At 41.9% G+C, this 15,718-nt stretch overlaps 2 protein-coding genes across 3 annotated transcripts; both read left to right on the top strand.

The window, feature by feature from the left end:
- The first annotated feature begins 2,902 nt into the window (after nt 1-2,902).
- Nucleotides 2,903-9,009, top strand: LOC128509662 (uncharacterized). The gene is made up of 6 exons (XM_053481481.1): nt 2,903-3,111; nt 7,235-7,299; nt 7,434-7,739; nt 7,837-8,130; nt 8,235-8,273; nt 8,355-9,009. The coding sequence occupies exons 2-6, from the start codon at nt 7,248-7,250 to the stop codon at nt 8,585-8,587; spliced, it is 924 nt and encodes a 307-aa protein (XP_053337456.1). The 5' UTR covers nt 2,903-3,111; nt 7,235-7,247; the 3' UTR covers nt 8,588-9,009.
- A 1,580-nt stretch (nt 9,010-10,589) lies between these two features.
- Nucleotides 10,590-13,809, top strand: LOC128509531 (uncharacterized). Of its 2 annotated transcripts, XM_053481302.1 has the most exons (5): nt 10,591-10,691; nt 11,873-11,926; nt 12,126-12,434; nt 12,552-12,988; nt 13,361-13,809. In XM_053481302.1, the coding sequence occupies exons 1-4, from the start codon at nt 10,658-10,660 to the stop codon at nt 12,866-12,868; spliced, it is 714 nt and encodes a 237-aa protein (XP_053337277.1). In that variant the 5' UTR covers nt 10,591-10,657; the 3' UTR covers nt 12,869-12,988; nt 13,361-13,809. The 2 variants fall into 2 exon arrangements, with proteins under 2 accessions (XP_053337278.1, XP_053337277.1); XM_053481303.1 differs by lacking the exon at nt 13,361-13,809 and having other exon boundaries at nt 10,590-10,691; nt 12,126-12,415; nt 12,552-12,637.
- Nucleotides 13,810-15,718: the final 1,909 nt, after the last annotated feature.

The raw sequence follows: 15,718 nt of genomic DNA, 5'->3' as shown, positions 1-15,718 counted from the left end.
AGAGGAGCCATTGTGTTGTTTTTGACCAAGGTTCACCCCTGTTCCATGTTCTCTCTGTGGATAACGGCTCTCACCATGGATCACCTTGGAGCATCAGAAGTTCCTCTGTAACCATCTCCATACTGATTACTCTGTTTCTCATCTCATTTCTTGATGTGATTTCTTGATGTGATCTCAGCATGATGAGATCTTTTATCGCGCTTCACTTTGTCAGACAGGTTCTAATTAAGTGATTTCTTGATTCAGCAGGTCTGGTAGTAACCAGGTCCAGGTGTGGAAAGTGACATTTAACTCAGCTTTCCAAAAATCACAGTTTATTCATCATTTAGGAAGGGGGGGGCAATTACTTATCCTCAGTGTCAGGCAGGTTTGTACAACTTTTTTTCTTTAATAAATGAACTCCGCTTAAAAACTGCTATTTGTATTTACTCTGGTTATCTTTGTGTAATACTAAAGTTATTAGAAGATCTCAATCATTTAAATGTGACAAACAAAAACAACAAACAGGTGAAATACTTTTTCACAGCCTGTAGTTGCTGCCTCTGGGGATACGGGTTTAATCCTCAGGTTATTCACGCTGTGTTCTTTACCCGAGAATAAGGTGTGTTGTGTTGGGTTCTGGCCGACACGCCCCCACGTGGTTCTGCTTTAGAGAAACATTAGCATTTTGCTAATTGACATGTTGTGAAGAGACTTGAGATGATGAGTGGAGATGAGGATGTGTCTGTGACTCGGGTGCTTTACATCATCACTATAACAACAGTGTAGGTGATTAGACAGTTAAGAGACAACCGATGTGTGAAGATTAAGAAATTATTAACCGATGTTGATCAAAGGCTCCTTTAAATAAATCTTAATCATTATATTGTATTTACTTGACCTTCTCTCATGCTCTGGCAAAAATATTTTTTTAACATTCATGGCAATAAAGCACTTTTAAACTGAACACAGAGAAAGAGAGAGAGAAAGAGAGAGAGAGAACCTCCCAGTGCGACTGAGCAATAGCTCAACAGTAATTAAAACAGAGATGTGTGTGTGTGTGTGTGTGTGTGTGTGTGTGTGTGTGTTGAACTCTAACACAGTCCAAACAGACCACATCAGTCCACGTTGGAAGGCGACAGGACGAGGAGGGATATTTCCCTGACAGTTTTAAGATTAAAAGCCTTTAACTGAAATAATCATGTGAAACATTGACAAAAACACCATAACTACACTATGAGCGCAGGAACACGTCCCACAGACAGAGAACTGGGCAGAAGGTCACTGATGGTGATCAGATCTCAGGGAAGTGCTGACTGACACGTGTGGCTCTTGGCTGGAGCGGTCTGATAACGTCCAGATGTGCGTCCACGTCTCTGTTACAGAATATAAATGTATATAAATGAGAATGAAGTCGATCATACGGGAAAATAAAACACACAATAAGTCTGGTGGTTTTGTGTAACGGAAGAAATCAGTTGACTACAAATGAAGACTTTATCAGTCACTTTATCTCATGAGGACAATAAATGACACCAGTAACAGTTTATTCATTTAATTACATACTGGATTATGTAACAGAAGAATTTACACTCTGACTCATCTTACACCGAAAGACAGCCTGCAGCCGTGTGTGTGTGTGTGTGTGTGTGTGTGTGTGGGCTAACAGCCTGCAGCTATATGAGTGTGTGTTAGTATGAACAGATTTAGATTCCAATGAAATCTATAAAAGGTGAGAGTGAGACGAGAGGACGAGATTACGAGAGTCAGGACGCCTTCGTATTAAACCCGCTCGTTTCACACCTTCTTCACTTTATCACTTATGGACTGATTTTTATTGAACTATTTTAAGGCTGAATCTTTTTTTAAATCAACATTTGATTGTTTGTTGATTGGAAAATGAATTAAATAAACATGTAAGTTTCATACTATTTTGTTTCTACTCTGAAAAAACAATTCTTTAAGTGTTCCTCAGCCCTGGTCCTGGAGAACCTCGTGTCCTGCATGTTTTAGTGTTTAACAGTTAATTAGCCAATTAGTTCATTAGGGTCACCGCTCTACAGGACAACATCTGACATTCAGCCTTTTGTTACCTTGACAGTTATTTGTCCCCTGAACAGTAACTTACAGCACAGTAAGTGTGGGGTCGGAGCTGGGGGTCAGAGCTGGGGGTCGGAGCTGAAGGTCAGAGCTGAGGGTCGGAGCTGGGCGTCGGAGCTGAGGGTCGGAGCTGGGCGTCGGAGCTGAGGGTCGGAGCTGGGGGTCGGAGCTGAGGGTCGGAGCTGGGGGTCGGAGCTGGGGGTCGGAGCTGAGGGTCGGAGCTGGGGGTCGGAGGTGAAGGTCGGAGCTGAAGGTCGGAGCTGAGGATCGGAGCTGAAGGTCGGAGCTGGGGGTCGGAGCTGAAGGTCGGAGCTGAAGGTCGGAGCTGGGGGTCGGAGCTGAAGGTCGGAGCTGGGGGTCGGAGCTGGGGGTCGGAGCTGGGGGTCGGGGGCTGAGGGTCAGAGCTGAAGGTCGGAGCTGGGGGTCGGAGCTAAGGGGCCAGTCAGGTTACTTCACCCCCTGGGGCAGAAACACTTTACTCAGGGCCTCAAGAGAATGAATGAGAAGTGTGTTCTGGAACATACCATATGATTGATTATTTTCCGTGTCAGGGTTCGACTGATTGTTGTTGATTTGGTGAATTACACATGCACTGTCAGACACGACACCGTCTTTATTATATATTTAGAACAGCTGATGTCAGAGAAAGGTATGAGGAAGTGATTACAGCTATTTCTATGGAGCCGTGTGTGTGTGTGTGTGTGTGAGAGAGAGAGAAAGTGAAATACAGGACGGCCCATCAGCGCCTATTCGAGTATTAAGTAACGGTATCAGTAGGAGGGAGTTTAGTTTATGATGTTTATTTCCTTCACACATTAAACAGACGACACGCTGTGGTTTCCTCTTCAGTCAGTTCAGAGCCACACATGGGACTAAAACACAGCTCTTATACACAGGGTTATGTGGTTGTGACTGAAGGATGAGTTGGTGAACATCAGTGTGTACCGTGTCCTCAGGAGAAGCTGCTGGTTTATAACCTCAGTGTGTGAGGAGACGACGTCCTCTCAGCCTGGAGTCCCTCCTGGTCTTAAGGTGAACAATAATCTAATGTCTAACTCAGGGTGATTATTATTATTATTATTATTATTATTATTATTATTATTATTATGATACTGAAAGAGAGTTTGAGAAGTTTGTGTTTGGAGGTTGATGAAACACCTGAAACAGTGTCACTGTTCCTCACACCTCCAGGGTCCGGGTTTGATTAGATTTAATCAGTTATGTAATTTATTATATTTGATTATTGTTTAATAACTTTTCTAACAGACATTTTAAATTGGACAGTAAAGCTATAAAACACAACCCCAAACACATCTGTGTAAACCAGGGAGTTTGTTGACGACCAAAACACAGTACTGGTGCTGACTTTTATTTAATGTTATAGATATAATACAGAAATTGTGTGTGTGTGTGTGTGTGTGTGTGTGCTAAAGACACTACTTCTGAAGTTTATACAACATGGGCGTGACTAATCTCACTTCCCTAAAGATTTCAAGTTGTTAACTTCAGTCGTTCTGGAGAGATGATTTTATGTGCGAGATCGATTTAAAATGTAAATTATTTAGTTTTCTTTATAAGTATTGATACTAAAATTGGTAAAAACGTTTAGAAGCACATGACTTGTAAAAATTGTTAATTAAATTCAAGCATCACCTGCAAAATCAAGGACTTTTTTTTTTTTTGCTTAAATGATCCAAACACATTATGTAACGTGGCCCTAAACTACAGAAAACAGTTTATTCAGTTTAAATAGCTTTTTTATAATCTGTCCAATAATGAATAATTATTGTTAACACACACACGCCATTAGATACATCAGTGTTTTTCAGAAGAGATTCATTTGGTAAAAGCTTAAGAAGCTCATTCATGTCACAATGTCTACACACTTTTTCATTCTCATCAGTTTAATCTGAATGACAGTTAAGATTATTGAACAATTTGAATTAAAAAAAGTTACAGACACTAAAACATAAAAGGGCATGAAATTGTATTGTCAAACGTGTTTCTTTTTATCTGATAAAAATATAAATGTGTATGTACAGTACTGTATATTCATAAAAAAAAGCATCATGGCTCAGGACATAAGCAGCATTAATTATAATAAGAATGCTGTAATATGATCCTATCTGAAACGTCTTAGCACCGACACCATGTTTTTGGTCGTGAAGTAGAAAATTTAATTAAGTGCACGTTTAAGCCTGACTTCACTCCTGTTACTCTAAAGAGCTTAAACATGTTGTGACGGTCACAGAATTCTGTTTAAACTATTTAGATTCAGGAGTCAGGACTTCTGCATGTTTGTTTAAAGGACGTGACTTGTAATTTGTACACACACGTGTGTTCATACAGTCTGATTTGGGGCATCCCAGGACATCATTACACACCTGATGACGCAGCAAAATCCCCAACTCTGTATGAGTGACACGTGCGTGGGAGATCTGGGAGCGGAATATACATTATTTATAGATTTAATTACATAAAAAAAATAATAACTGCGATCTCCCAATTTGGAATCTCCAACTGGAGTGTGTGTGTGTGTGTGTGTGTGTGTGGGTGTGTGTGTGTGTGTGTGTGTGTGTGTGTGTGTGTGTGTGTGTGTGAATTGTTCTCTTGCACCGACAGAGAACAATTCACACACACACACGCACACACCCTCTGCACTTCATTCAACTCAACTCAATTCAATTCATTATTATTTGTATAGCGCTTTTAACAATAATTATTGTTGCAAAGCAGCGTTACACAATCAAAAGAAAGTTATAGAAATGTGTATGAGATGTGAGAGAAGGTATATAAATCCTGATGCTCAGGTTAAAATGATCTTATTCTCTATCTCACTTCCTCATTTCCTCAGTCTGGAGCGATGGCTGAGGCTCTTAAACCCCCACACTCCTCCTCACAGTGATCTGAGGGTCAGGGGGCGGGGTCAGGGGGCGGGGTCAGGGGCGGGGTCACTCTGCTCTTCATTCAGGTTACATTTCTTAGAGGTTTTATTCCGGCATGTTTTTTTTTTTATCTTGTTACGGGGAATACTGGAACTAATGTCTAACTCGTGTGTGTGTGTGTGTGTGTGTGTGTGTGTGTGTGTGTGCATGTGTGTGCATGTGTGTGAGAGAGATTTACTGTAGAACTGGTACTGTAGGTGTTTTACCCATCATCACCAGGGTGTAGGGAACAGAGATGACAGGGGGAAACAATTCAATTCAATTTTATTTTATTTGTATATCACTTTTAACAGTTGTCATTGTCGCAAAGCAGCTTTACACAATCAAAAGAATTACATAAGTGTGTATGGAATGTGAATGTGTATGAATCAAAACATTGTATAAAAACACATTGATGCTTGGAAATAAACAGACAATTTTCTTGTAAGGACAAAAAGAAAAGATCTCAGTCGACATCAAAGCTTTTGTATCTTGATGCCACCAACCTAAAAAATTATTTTCAATAAACATCATCTGAACTCAGTGTGTAGGTTAAAGCACTGAGCCATTTGTTCTTTAATACCAATCAGACCACATGGAACACACGTTGAAATACGTGATGTGGAATTTACCCCTGAAAGTGTTAGGGTTAAAAGCCCTAAGTGACAGATACACTAATCAGCAATAACATTATGACCATCTGCATAACATACAGTTCAATTCAATTCTATTCTATAGTGTTTTTAACAATGGTCTCAAAGTGCTTTGGTTATTGAAATGAATGCAATGTGTGAGAAAGTACATATTAAACAGAATGATCAGATCGTCCCTGATGAACTAGCCGAGGGTGACGGTGCTGAGGGAAAAACTCCCAGAGATGGTAATAGGAAGAAACCTTGAGAGGAACCAGACAGGGAACCCATCCTCATCTGGGTAACGGATAGCAGGGATTGATCTGCACTCATACTGTGTGTTAGGAGGCTGGAAGTTCAGTATCACAGGAGATGTGGAGAAGTTAATATGGAGTCAAGTTCATTATTGGAGTCTCAGGTACAAAACTGTAGGAAACTGAACTATCGAGCGACTGCAGTCACAGGTCCTCAGAGAACAGTTGTCTGCATCAGACGAGGCTTCTTGATAAAGTGGAACCATCCCCAGTCACCACATGAGATAGGAGAGAAGAGAAGGAGAGAACATTTAGGTCACAGTCACATAATGTATAATGTGAATGTATGATACTGTTGTACATGATGAAACAGAAAGACTATCGAGAGTTACTGTATGTTCAGAAAACTTACTTCTATCTACATGTGGTCCTAGTACCTAAACTTCTGTCACACATTCCTCAAATTTATGAAGCTGTTTTTTCTCTGGTTTTGTTGAGATGTATAACTGTCATCAGCATTACAGTAAAAACTAATGCAACAAATTATGTTGCCCAGAGGAAGCATGTAAAGAGCAAAAAACAGTGGGCCTAAAACTGAACCCTGTGAAACACCAAACTGCACTTGAGAATATGCAGAATATTCACCATTTAAAACTGTCACATGTGCTGCCCAGGGACACCATCCTTTTGTAAATGATGTTATAGGTACATAGGTTTACAGATTGTCACATGACTGCACCAGGATGTCATTTTGTGACTTCTGGAGTTAAGGCTGAATAAGGAATGTTCCCGAACATGTAAAATGTCGGGTATTCATGGTTTCTCGAAGAGCAAAAAGAAAAGTGACTGACAACCCTCAGGAATCTGTAAATAGTCAAATCACTAACTTTACTGATTGATGCAGAATGTTTAACAGAATGTACGTATTCTCAGGCACTGGTTCTCTAGACTGAAAAATTCCCCTAAAGCATAGATACAAACATGGGGCCATGTGAGGTGACGTTATTTTCAAACGGTATCAGGAGGGGATACTGAGTGTCTCCTCTTTTGTTTCAGACATGGCACATGTGGTGAAAATGCTACTGTGGTACTTTTCCCACTCTTTACACTCTGCAGTATTGAAGCTCAGTGATATAAGTGGATAAACTTCCCCATTTGTTCATTATTTCAGCTAAACACACTAGCTGTGTGTGTCGCATCCAGTACCTGTGTACTGTCCACAGTATTCTAGGAAAACTAGCACTACCTGGGTTTCATGTTACAGTCAGTGTTTGAGTTTTAAACCTCCCATGTGGCTTGAGTTTGCAGTGTGATGCTGATCCTCTGTAACTCTGTTCATCATCAGGACGTCTGCAGACATGACCATCTACACCAGCTCCCTGATCCTGTTTTGCCAGCTTGTTTTGACGAGTAAGTTTTTCCCATTCTTCTGTAGCACTGGGACACACACGGATAAGTGAGATTGTTGGACCACAGGTGCGCAGTCATCACCACCTGTTCCCTACCTAATGGTCATGATGCTCCTCTCTCCATCTGTCCTGCAGGTTCTCCCTCTCTCTCTCAACGAACGCCACCGTATGAAATGGCCAAACTCGGTGAGCCTGCTACTCTCACCTGCCAGGGGGAATGTTCCGGTTCAGCCCGGTGGATTATGGGCCGTAAAGGTCCCTGTGTAGCCGACTGTAATCATACAAAGTGTCACCATGAGAAGGGCTTTAACATCTCACATTATCGGTACCTAAAGGGAGATCTGTCTCTCACCATCAACACAGCTGATTACAGGAAGAGGACCTGGTTCACCTGTCAGTGTGATGGAGAACTCATCCGGCGTGTGTATCTTCGCTTCCAGCGTACGTGTTCTGTCCTCTACTTACTGTATGAAGGGTTTATAGTAATACTATGTGTTACCTGGATCATTGTGTGTGTGTGTGTTTTTTTTCTCCTCAGGTATGAACTACAGCTTCCAGCTGGAACATGGAGAGTCCTTCAGTGTGAATCACTCCATCTCAGAGCGAGTGAAGATCACGTTTAACAGGACAGCTGATGGTGGGAGTCAGGAGTCTCTCACACTCTATGAAACCAGTGAGAGTAAAGTTCACTATCACACTGACTATAAGGAGAGAGCCGTGTCCAAGTCCTGCTTTATTCTGAGTGATGTCACAGTCTCTGACAGCGGGGTGTACGCCGTGTGGGACGCTGATAATGATGAGGTCATAGCTACATACAGACTCACTGTTACAGGTCAGGCTTTACCTGAGCTTGGGATTCTATTTATAGGATTTATTAGTCTTAGCTGTTGATGTAAAGTTGAGATCCTGGTTCATATTTTTTCTTTGTCACTACAGAAAAGAAGACAGATGGAAAAACCCTGCCTCCAGTAACAGGTGTGTATTCATGACGAGTTGTTTACACTTTTCTGTTCCTTAGGATGGATTGTTTAAGAGAGATGTGTGTTCTGTGTTCAGGTGAACAGGCACACAGCAGCTGGGCTGTTGGTGGTATGTTCTGTCTGGGTTTGGTGCTCGGTGTTCTCCTCCATCGCTATGTCCTTCCATGGACATCAAACAAGTGGAACAGGCTGAAGAAAAAGATCACAAATGGTTCTGAGCGTGATCAGAGACCAGCGGAGGAGAATGATGATTCTGCTGAAAAAGATACGCTAAACCCTGCAGCTTCCAGTCAAGTCTCGGATGGATAATCATCTCATTTTCTTCATCTATATCGCTTTATCCTGTATACAGGGTTGCTGGGGGCCTGGAGCCTATCTAGGGTGAACTGGAACCTTCTGACTAGGGCACGAGGCGGGGTAAACCCTGGATGGGGTGCCAATCCATTGCAGGACAAATTACTGACAGCATCACACAAAACTGGAAGAAAAGAAATGTCACAGATAAATACAAATCCGGCACACTCCTCAACACACACACACACACACACACACACACACACACACACACACACACACACACACACACACACACACACACACAAAAACAGCAAAAAGTCACAGTGAGAAGAGAGGAGAGTCACGCTCTATTCCCTTTATGACTCTTGGGCTGATTTCAACTTAAATAAATTTTGTAAAACTGAATCAAGGTTGCCAGATTTCAGCAGATAACCGTGTGTGTGTGTGTGTGTGTGTGTGTATGTGTGTGTGTGTGTGTGTGTATGTGTGTGTGTGTGTGTGTGTGTGTGTGTGTGTGTGTTTGTGATTATGGTGTCTTTATCACTTCAGTACTTGTGTAGTGGGTTTTGTCTCCTCTCTGCTGAGGTTTGTGTGGTTGATGTTTCCTGTAATTAAGTTCCATGTTAGTGTGATTCTTGTAAATGTCCTTGTTTACTCATGCTCTGTAACTGATCATGTTTTTCATCGACAATTAATCTTTAGCTGCATGATTTCCTCTTTGATGTGGTTTCAGAACACTGTGACTGAGTAGGGTTTAAAAGCTCACGTACATGAGACAAAAGTTTACATGGGGTGGCAAAAAGTTTGGCAGGGTGGTTTAGGGTTAATCAGTTAAGTGTGTGTCCTCAGTCTAAGTGTAAAGTTAAAACACACAGATCAATAAGACTTAAACTCTCAGAAAGGGTTAACTCATCCAGTGAGAACGAGAGAGTTATTTCTAGTTTACAGACCGTGTCCAGTCTCGAGGAGACGGTGGATCTCCGTTTGTTTTCTCTTTAATGTTTCCATTGTTCCATTAATGTGTCTCCAGAGTTTTCAAGAACACAATGTTACCTGATGTCTCAATAAATACCACTGTAAAAAGGCCAACAATACAGTATTAATACATTCAACATTGATCTAGTTGAAGTTTTTACAGTGCAAATGAGAAAGACTGGAATGAAAAAAACTCTCTGTTAAGTGTGTGTGTGTGTGTGTGTGTGTGTGTGCCAGAAGAAGAAGGTGAAAGCCATGACAAAACATAAATGCTCTCTGATTTCTAACTTCCCTTAGACTAACTCTGGACATAACGGGGATCTCCCTCCTCCTCCTCCTCCTCCTCCTCGTCCTTCTCCTCCTCCTTCTCCTCCTCCTGTTTAAACGTCCTGATGTAAACTGTAATAAATTCTTCTGGACGTGAAGACAAAGGAATCATGAGACTCTGGGTCAGGGTTTAACAGGAAACGATAAGTTACCAAACAACCATTGTATACTGAGAGATAAACACACGAGCCCAAGGCCATGAAGGGAAAAGCAGTAGATGAAAATCACGGTCGAGGTGATGAGAGTGAGAGTGAGAGTCTGGAGACAAGGAGACCTACAGACATCACACTCACATGGAATACATCTCCATCATCTAATCCTGACACGGATCTGCATGCTTTATTACACTGCACTGCTCACACACTCCTGCTCAAGTGTGTGTGTGTGTGTGTGTGTGTGTCAGTGTTGTGGGTGAAACTTAAACTCATTTTTATTTTATTTGTGTGTAAATGTACAGAATTCACTGATATTAAACTAGAATATGGATTTAAAACAGGACAGGTGTGTATACTGTATGAGTGTGTATTGTGTATGTAGGTGGTGTGTATACTGTAGTAGTGTGAATGGTGTGTGTGTGTGTGTGTGTGGTGGTGTGTGAAATAATCACAGTCCAGTGACGTAACTGAAAACAAGTGGGAGTTTTTATGAATTACCGCGGGCACGTGGAAGTGGAGTGATGTTTGGGCCACGCCCCTCGCACGCCCCCTCACCTGATCCACGCCGTCACGCGCTTCCTCTCCGCTGTTTATAAGCCCACATCTGGACAGCTGTTGTGTTTTAATGGGTTTAATGACGGATTCTGAGCGTGCTGTGGGTGAGTACAGCATTAACCCCAATCTCTCACTCTCTCTCCCTGTGTGTGTGTGTGTGTGTGTGTGTGTGTCCACGTGTCCACGTGTCCACTCCGCTGTTGGATGAAGGGGTTTATAACGGAATGCTGTTCACTTAGTTGCGGTTTAAGGTTTAAAAATATAAAGTGTAAAATTATTGCCAAAACACTGAAACACACACACACACACACACACACAGACTTTAAAGCGTGCTGTATCAGGCTGATCTCAGTTACACACGGTGTACAAAAAACTCTTCACACACTTTTGTAACAAAATGTTATTTTATTAAACACAATGTCGGATACATGATCACTGTGTGTATAAACACACACACACACACACACACACACACACTGAGTCGGGTCTCCTCCGCATTATACACTACATTAGTTTTAACGCATCCTGTGTGTGTGTGTGTGTGTATTCACTAGCATGATGATGATGTGTGTGTGTAACTGCGTTTAGAGTGCGTTACTGTAAATGTTCTTTTTCTGATACAATCTGGACAACACACACACACACACACACACTGTTCGGAGCAGTTAACGGCCTGTCGCTGTTTTGCGGAAGCGCGCTGAGTGTCGAATGTGCGCATGCGCGGAAAGTTGGACGCCTTCTGCACATGTTACATCAGCTGTGTGTACCCGAAAGTTAGAGTCGGATCCAGCAATGTAACTTACACACACACACACACACCCCTCACTGCTAAACAATAACACAGAAATGTGTGTCTACTCACACACACACACACACTCACACTTACACACCTACACACACACTTAATTACACATGCGCACACACACTTACACAATCACACACCCTTAAAACTACTGTACATCAACTCACATAATTACACACACACACACACACACTTTTTTTGTACAACATTATACACAGACGTGAACATGTACACACACTTACACACTTACTCAGACAATGACACACACCCTTAAACACTACACTCACACTTACACTTACACACCCATAAGGAACTCAAGCTTCAGGAAGTCATGCCCTACACACACACACACACACACACACACACACGTGAGTGTAAACACAGGGAGCAGTGAAGTGACTGTATAGTTGAAGGTGTGTAAATGCAGCAGGGTTAAACTGGGACATTCTTCTCCATAACTCTGTTCCTTATCTGTTCCTGTAGATATGAAGACCTTCACCATGCACATGATCCTGTCCTCACTGATGGTTGCTGCCTGTAAGTCTATTTAGTTGTTCTTGTTGTTCTTGTTGTTGGACTCAGTGCTCAGAGAAGATTTCCTCCTGAACCTACACACATCATCTTCACTCATCACTACAGGACATGGTGTGGATGTGGAGCTCAGAAGATCATCTGAAGAACCTTGATAACCTGATGGTTCATTTCTCTCTCTCTCTCTCTCTCTCTGTGTGTGCAGGTGTGTCCTCTGTCCCAGGCTTCACCTCTACCCTCGGGACGCTCCATCAGCCTGCTGTTCTGTCCTGTGAGCGTAACTGTTCAGGTTTGGTGAGATGGATGAAGATCCAGAAGCGGAGCAGGAACATGGTGGTGGCTCAGTGTGATCAGACCTCCTGCAGCTCTGAGCACGGGTTCAGCATCTCTTACCATCAGTACCTGAAGGGGAACCTGTCCCTCACCGTCACTGCAGCTGAGTACAGTAGGCGTGGCTGGTACACGTGTCTGTGTGACGCTCAGGACGTCTGTGACGTGAGTCTGCGCATTCGGCGTGAGTCTCTCTGTACCTCGTGTTCACTCGTGTTCACAGAAGGTTGTAGTGATTGTGTAGAACAGCACCTTTATTAACACTGCTTTTATGTGTGTGTGTGTGTGTGTGTCTTCTCAGCGGTGGCAGTTGTGACACAACCCGGTTCTGGAGGTTCCGTGGTGCTGGACGTTGTGGTTCATGAGCGAGTGGAGCTGGTGTTCCTCAGGAGCGGTGATGGAGCTCAGAGTTCTGTCTCAGTCTGTACACTCGATGGACGTGAACTTCAGTGCAGCCCTGAGTACGAGAACAGAGCGTCTCTCACCTGCTCGCTGACTCTGACCGCAACCAACCAGAGTGTGTACGTCCTGAGGGACCTTGATAACGATGAGATCATCTCTACACACACACTCACACTCACACACACACAGGTACACACTCGCACAACTGTACACTGAGCCGGGCTTTATTCCTGATTAATGATGTTAAAGTGTGTGTGTGTGTTCATTTCACTAATACATCTGCTTTCAACATCACAGGAAATGACACACTGGTCAACAACACAACGCCTGCAAAAGGTACACAATTATAACACACACACACACACACACACACACACACACACACACACACACTCACTCACACTTCAACAGCATTAACCAGGAATAAACCCTGGAATAAACAGAACAGTCTAACACCTGCGACAAATACACACCGATTTCTGGCTAAATAGGAAGTGTGTGTCTAAGACACACAAGAGCTCGAGGAAATAAAATAAAAAAAATCAGAAACTGTTGGCGCTAAAGATTTATTTTTGGTTTTGAGATGCAATTTATTATCATATAGTTAATCACTTTGATCTGCTAATCACTAGCATGCTGACTGCTCTGTAACACTACTAAGTGACTGCAGTGTGTGTGTGTGTGTGTGTGTGTGTGTGTGTGTTTCAGGTAGACCAGAGCTCTGGACCCTGAGGAGAATCTTTGAGGAGGAGTACAGAGGAGTGACGCTCGGCGCCGTGATCACGGCCGTGTGTGTTGCTGCTGCTGTGTGGGTGTTAAAGGGCTGCAGCTGGATCAGGATGAAAGTGAAGAAGTGCAGGAGGGGGGGTGATGGTCATGTGACCTCTGACCCCGCTGAAATCAAGCTGGCGGTGTTCGATAACGATTAAGGCGCTGTAGGATGGTGTGTGTGTCCTGTAAGGAGCCGTGTGTTATACAGTGTGTTATACATGGTCACGTTTAAACACCTTCCACACACAGTGGGTTTACACTCTCACACACGTGTGTGTTCCGTAAATGTGGTGGAAAAAGGATTCACAAGTATAAAATGTAAGGAGGTTTTACTGCTGCAGTGTGTATTAGCATACAGTGTGTGTTAGCATACAGTGTGTGTTAGCATACAGTGTGTGTTAGCATACAGTGTGTATTAGCATACAGTGTGTATTAGCATACAGGCTAATGATATTTATCCTGCTGTCAGCTTCACTCTCAGGCTTTATCCTGATTCTTTAGAGATTTACAGTGTGTGTAACACCTGCTGTTTCTATGAACACACACACACACACACTTCAGTTAGAGTTGAGTATCAGTAATGTGAAGGTGTTTAATCAATCATCTGTACAAGTGTGTGAACTTGGTCAGTAAACTCAGGACTCAGTGTTTCCTCTCAGAGACGAGACTGAACTTTATCCTGGCGTCCCTGTGAGAGAGAAATTAAGTAAAAACATGTTTATTTAATCATTTATAAATGAAAACTGATTTATTTACACATTATGTTTTTACACATGTCTATGTTGTGTATATTGTATTGTATACTGTATTTATTCTTTATTCTTGCACTGAAAAAAAAAGATTAACAAAAACAAATGTATTTGAGATAAACCTCTGTTCTCATGTCTTTTATACTTTTATAAACTTTCCAGATTTTTTTAAGTAAATTGATAATAAAGTCTAATTTTCATACTTGTGTAGACTTTGTTTCCGCTGGTCTGTGTGAATGTGTGTTTGGCCTTAAACTACTTAGCTGATGAATTAAAGATGTTTCAGAAAATGTAGTTTCTCAATGTTACCCCGGTCGTGTGTACTGTACTCCCGGAGTTAAAACATGACGTCACCATTTACATTGGGCATGTAGACTCTCTTATCCAGAGCTACTTACAGAAGTGTTTGAAGTTTTCATCATTAGCTAGACCCTTACACTGGGTTACTAGGTTACTATAGTACACACCACATAACGTGGTGCTCATGAACAAGCACTTCTCTCGTTTATATGTCTTTTTACCAAACTGTCATATTAAACAAGTAATCAATCTCATGCCTCTACTTCTTTATTTCTGACGTTTTTAAGTTGTTAGGTTTTCGAGACGTTTTGAATTGTATGCTCATATGATCTTTTTCTACACATTTAAACATTATCCAGTTTCTAATAAACTTTGTTTATCCAACACACAGATGTAGGACTTATAAGAGCCAAAATCTATAGTGCACAGGTCAGGAGAACATGTTATAACTGCATTTTTTATATTAAATCATGCATGTAAATCTAGATTTCTTATCTTTTAATTTTACAAATTGTGAAAGCTTAAAATTTATACAATATAACTGAGGGAATAGATTTTCTGGGAAATAGAAACTGGTGTCTCTGACTAGCTTTCAGTCATCTGAGATACTTCTACAGCCAGTCAGGACAGGGGGACAGACAGGCCTGACAGCCATGAAATTCTGTACAACCTGCTAAAATTAGAGAGGCAGTCTTTCTAAGACATTCAGCTTATTAAAATGAGAGAAAATCCTTGGCACAGGTTTTACACCAGATTATGCTGTTACTGACGAACCTTCCTGTTTTATCCTGTTCTGTTCTTACTCACCCTCAGGGTGAGAGTGTGCAGTGAGTGTGAGCAGTGAGAGTGAGCAGACTGTGCCCTTGATGTGTAGTGAGAGTGTACAATGAGAATGCTTAGTAGTAATGGGACAACATGAACTACAAAATAACAATATAAAATAAACCAACATATGAACAAAAAACCAATATACAAAACAAAGTGCCCACATAAATGACAGTAGATACGACTGTTCAATGCTCAACCCCAGACTAACCAGCTATTTATAGAAGATTTAACGACCTACCTCGGTTCAGGTGTGCTCCCGCATCACCTGACTAAGGTGCCTTCTGGAAAACTGAGTCTGCAAAACTAAAACTACAAAAAGACAAAACAGTACCCTCTAGTGGCGATTCCTTACAAATACAAAAACAAATTATTTTCTTTTTCTGCTAAAACAAGACTTTTACTTTTACGTATCACTCCG

The sequence above is a fragment of the Clarias gariepinus genome, chromosome 21 (assembly GCF_024256425.1).
Source record: "Clarias gariepinus isolate MV-2021 ecotype Netherlands chromosome 21, CGAR_prim_01v2, whole genome shotgun sequence".
NCBI classification, from domain to species: Eukaryota; Metazoa; Chordata; class Actinopteri; order Siluriformes; family Clariidae; genus Clarias; species Clarias gariepinus.
The sequence above is the reverse complement of the archived record's forward strand: the minus strand, read 5'-3'. Positions and strand labels throughout refer to the sequence as shown.

Coding starts and splice junctions, on each gene's coding strand:
- LOC128509662 (XM_053481481.1), top strand. CDS start 7,248: ATGACCATCTACACCAGCTCCCTGATCCTGTTTTGCCAGCTTGTTTTG. Junction 7,300..7,433: donor TTGCCAGCTTGTTTTGACGA/GTAAGTTTTTCC, acceptor TCTGTCCTGCAG/GTTCTCCCTCTCTCTCTCAA. Junction 8,131..8,234: donor ATACAGACTCACTGTTACAG/GTCAGGCTTTAC, acceptor TTGTCACTACAG/AAAAGAAGACAGATGGAAAA.
- LOC128509531 (XM_053481302.1), top strand. CDS start 10,658: ATGGGTTTAATGACGGATTCTGAGCGTGCTGTGG. Junction 10,692..11,872: donor GGATTCTGAGCGTGCTGTGG/GTGAGTACAGCA, acceptor CTGTTCCTGTAG/ATATGAAGACCTTCACCATG. Junction 12,435..12,551: donor CGTGAGTCTGCGCATTCGGC/GTGAGTCTCTCT, acceptor GTGTCTTCTCAG/CGGTGGCAGTTGTGACACAA.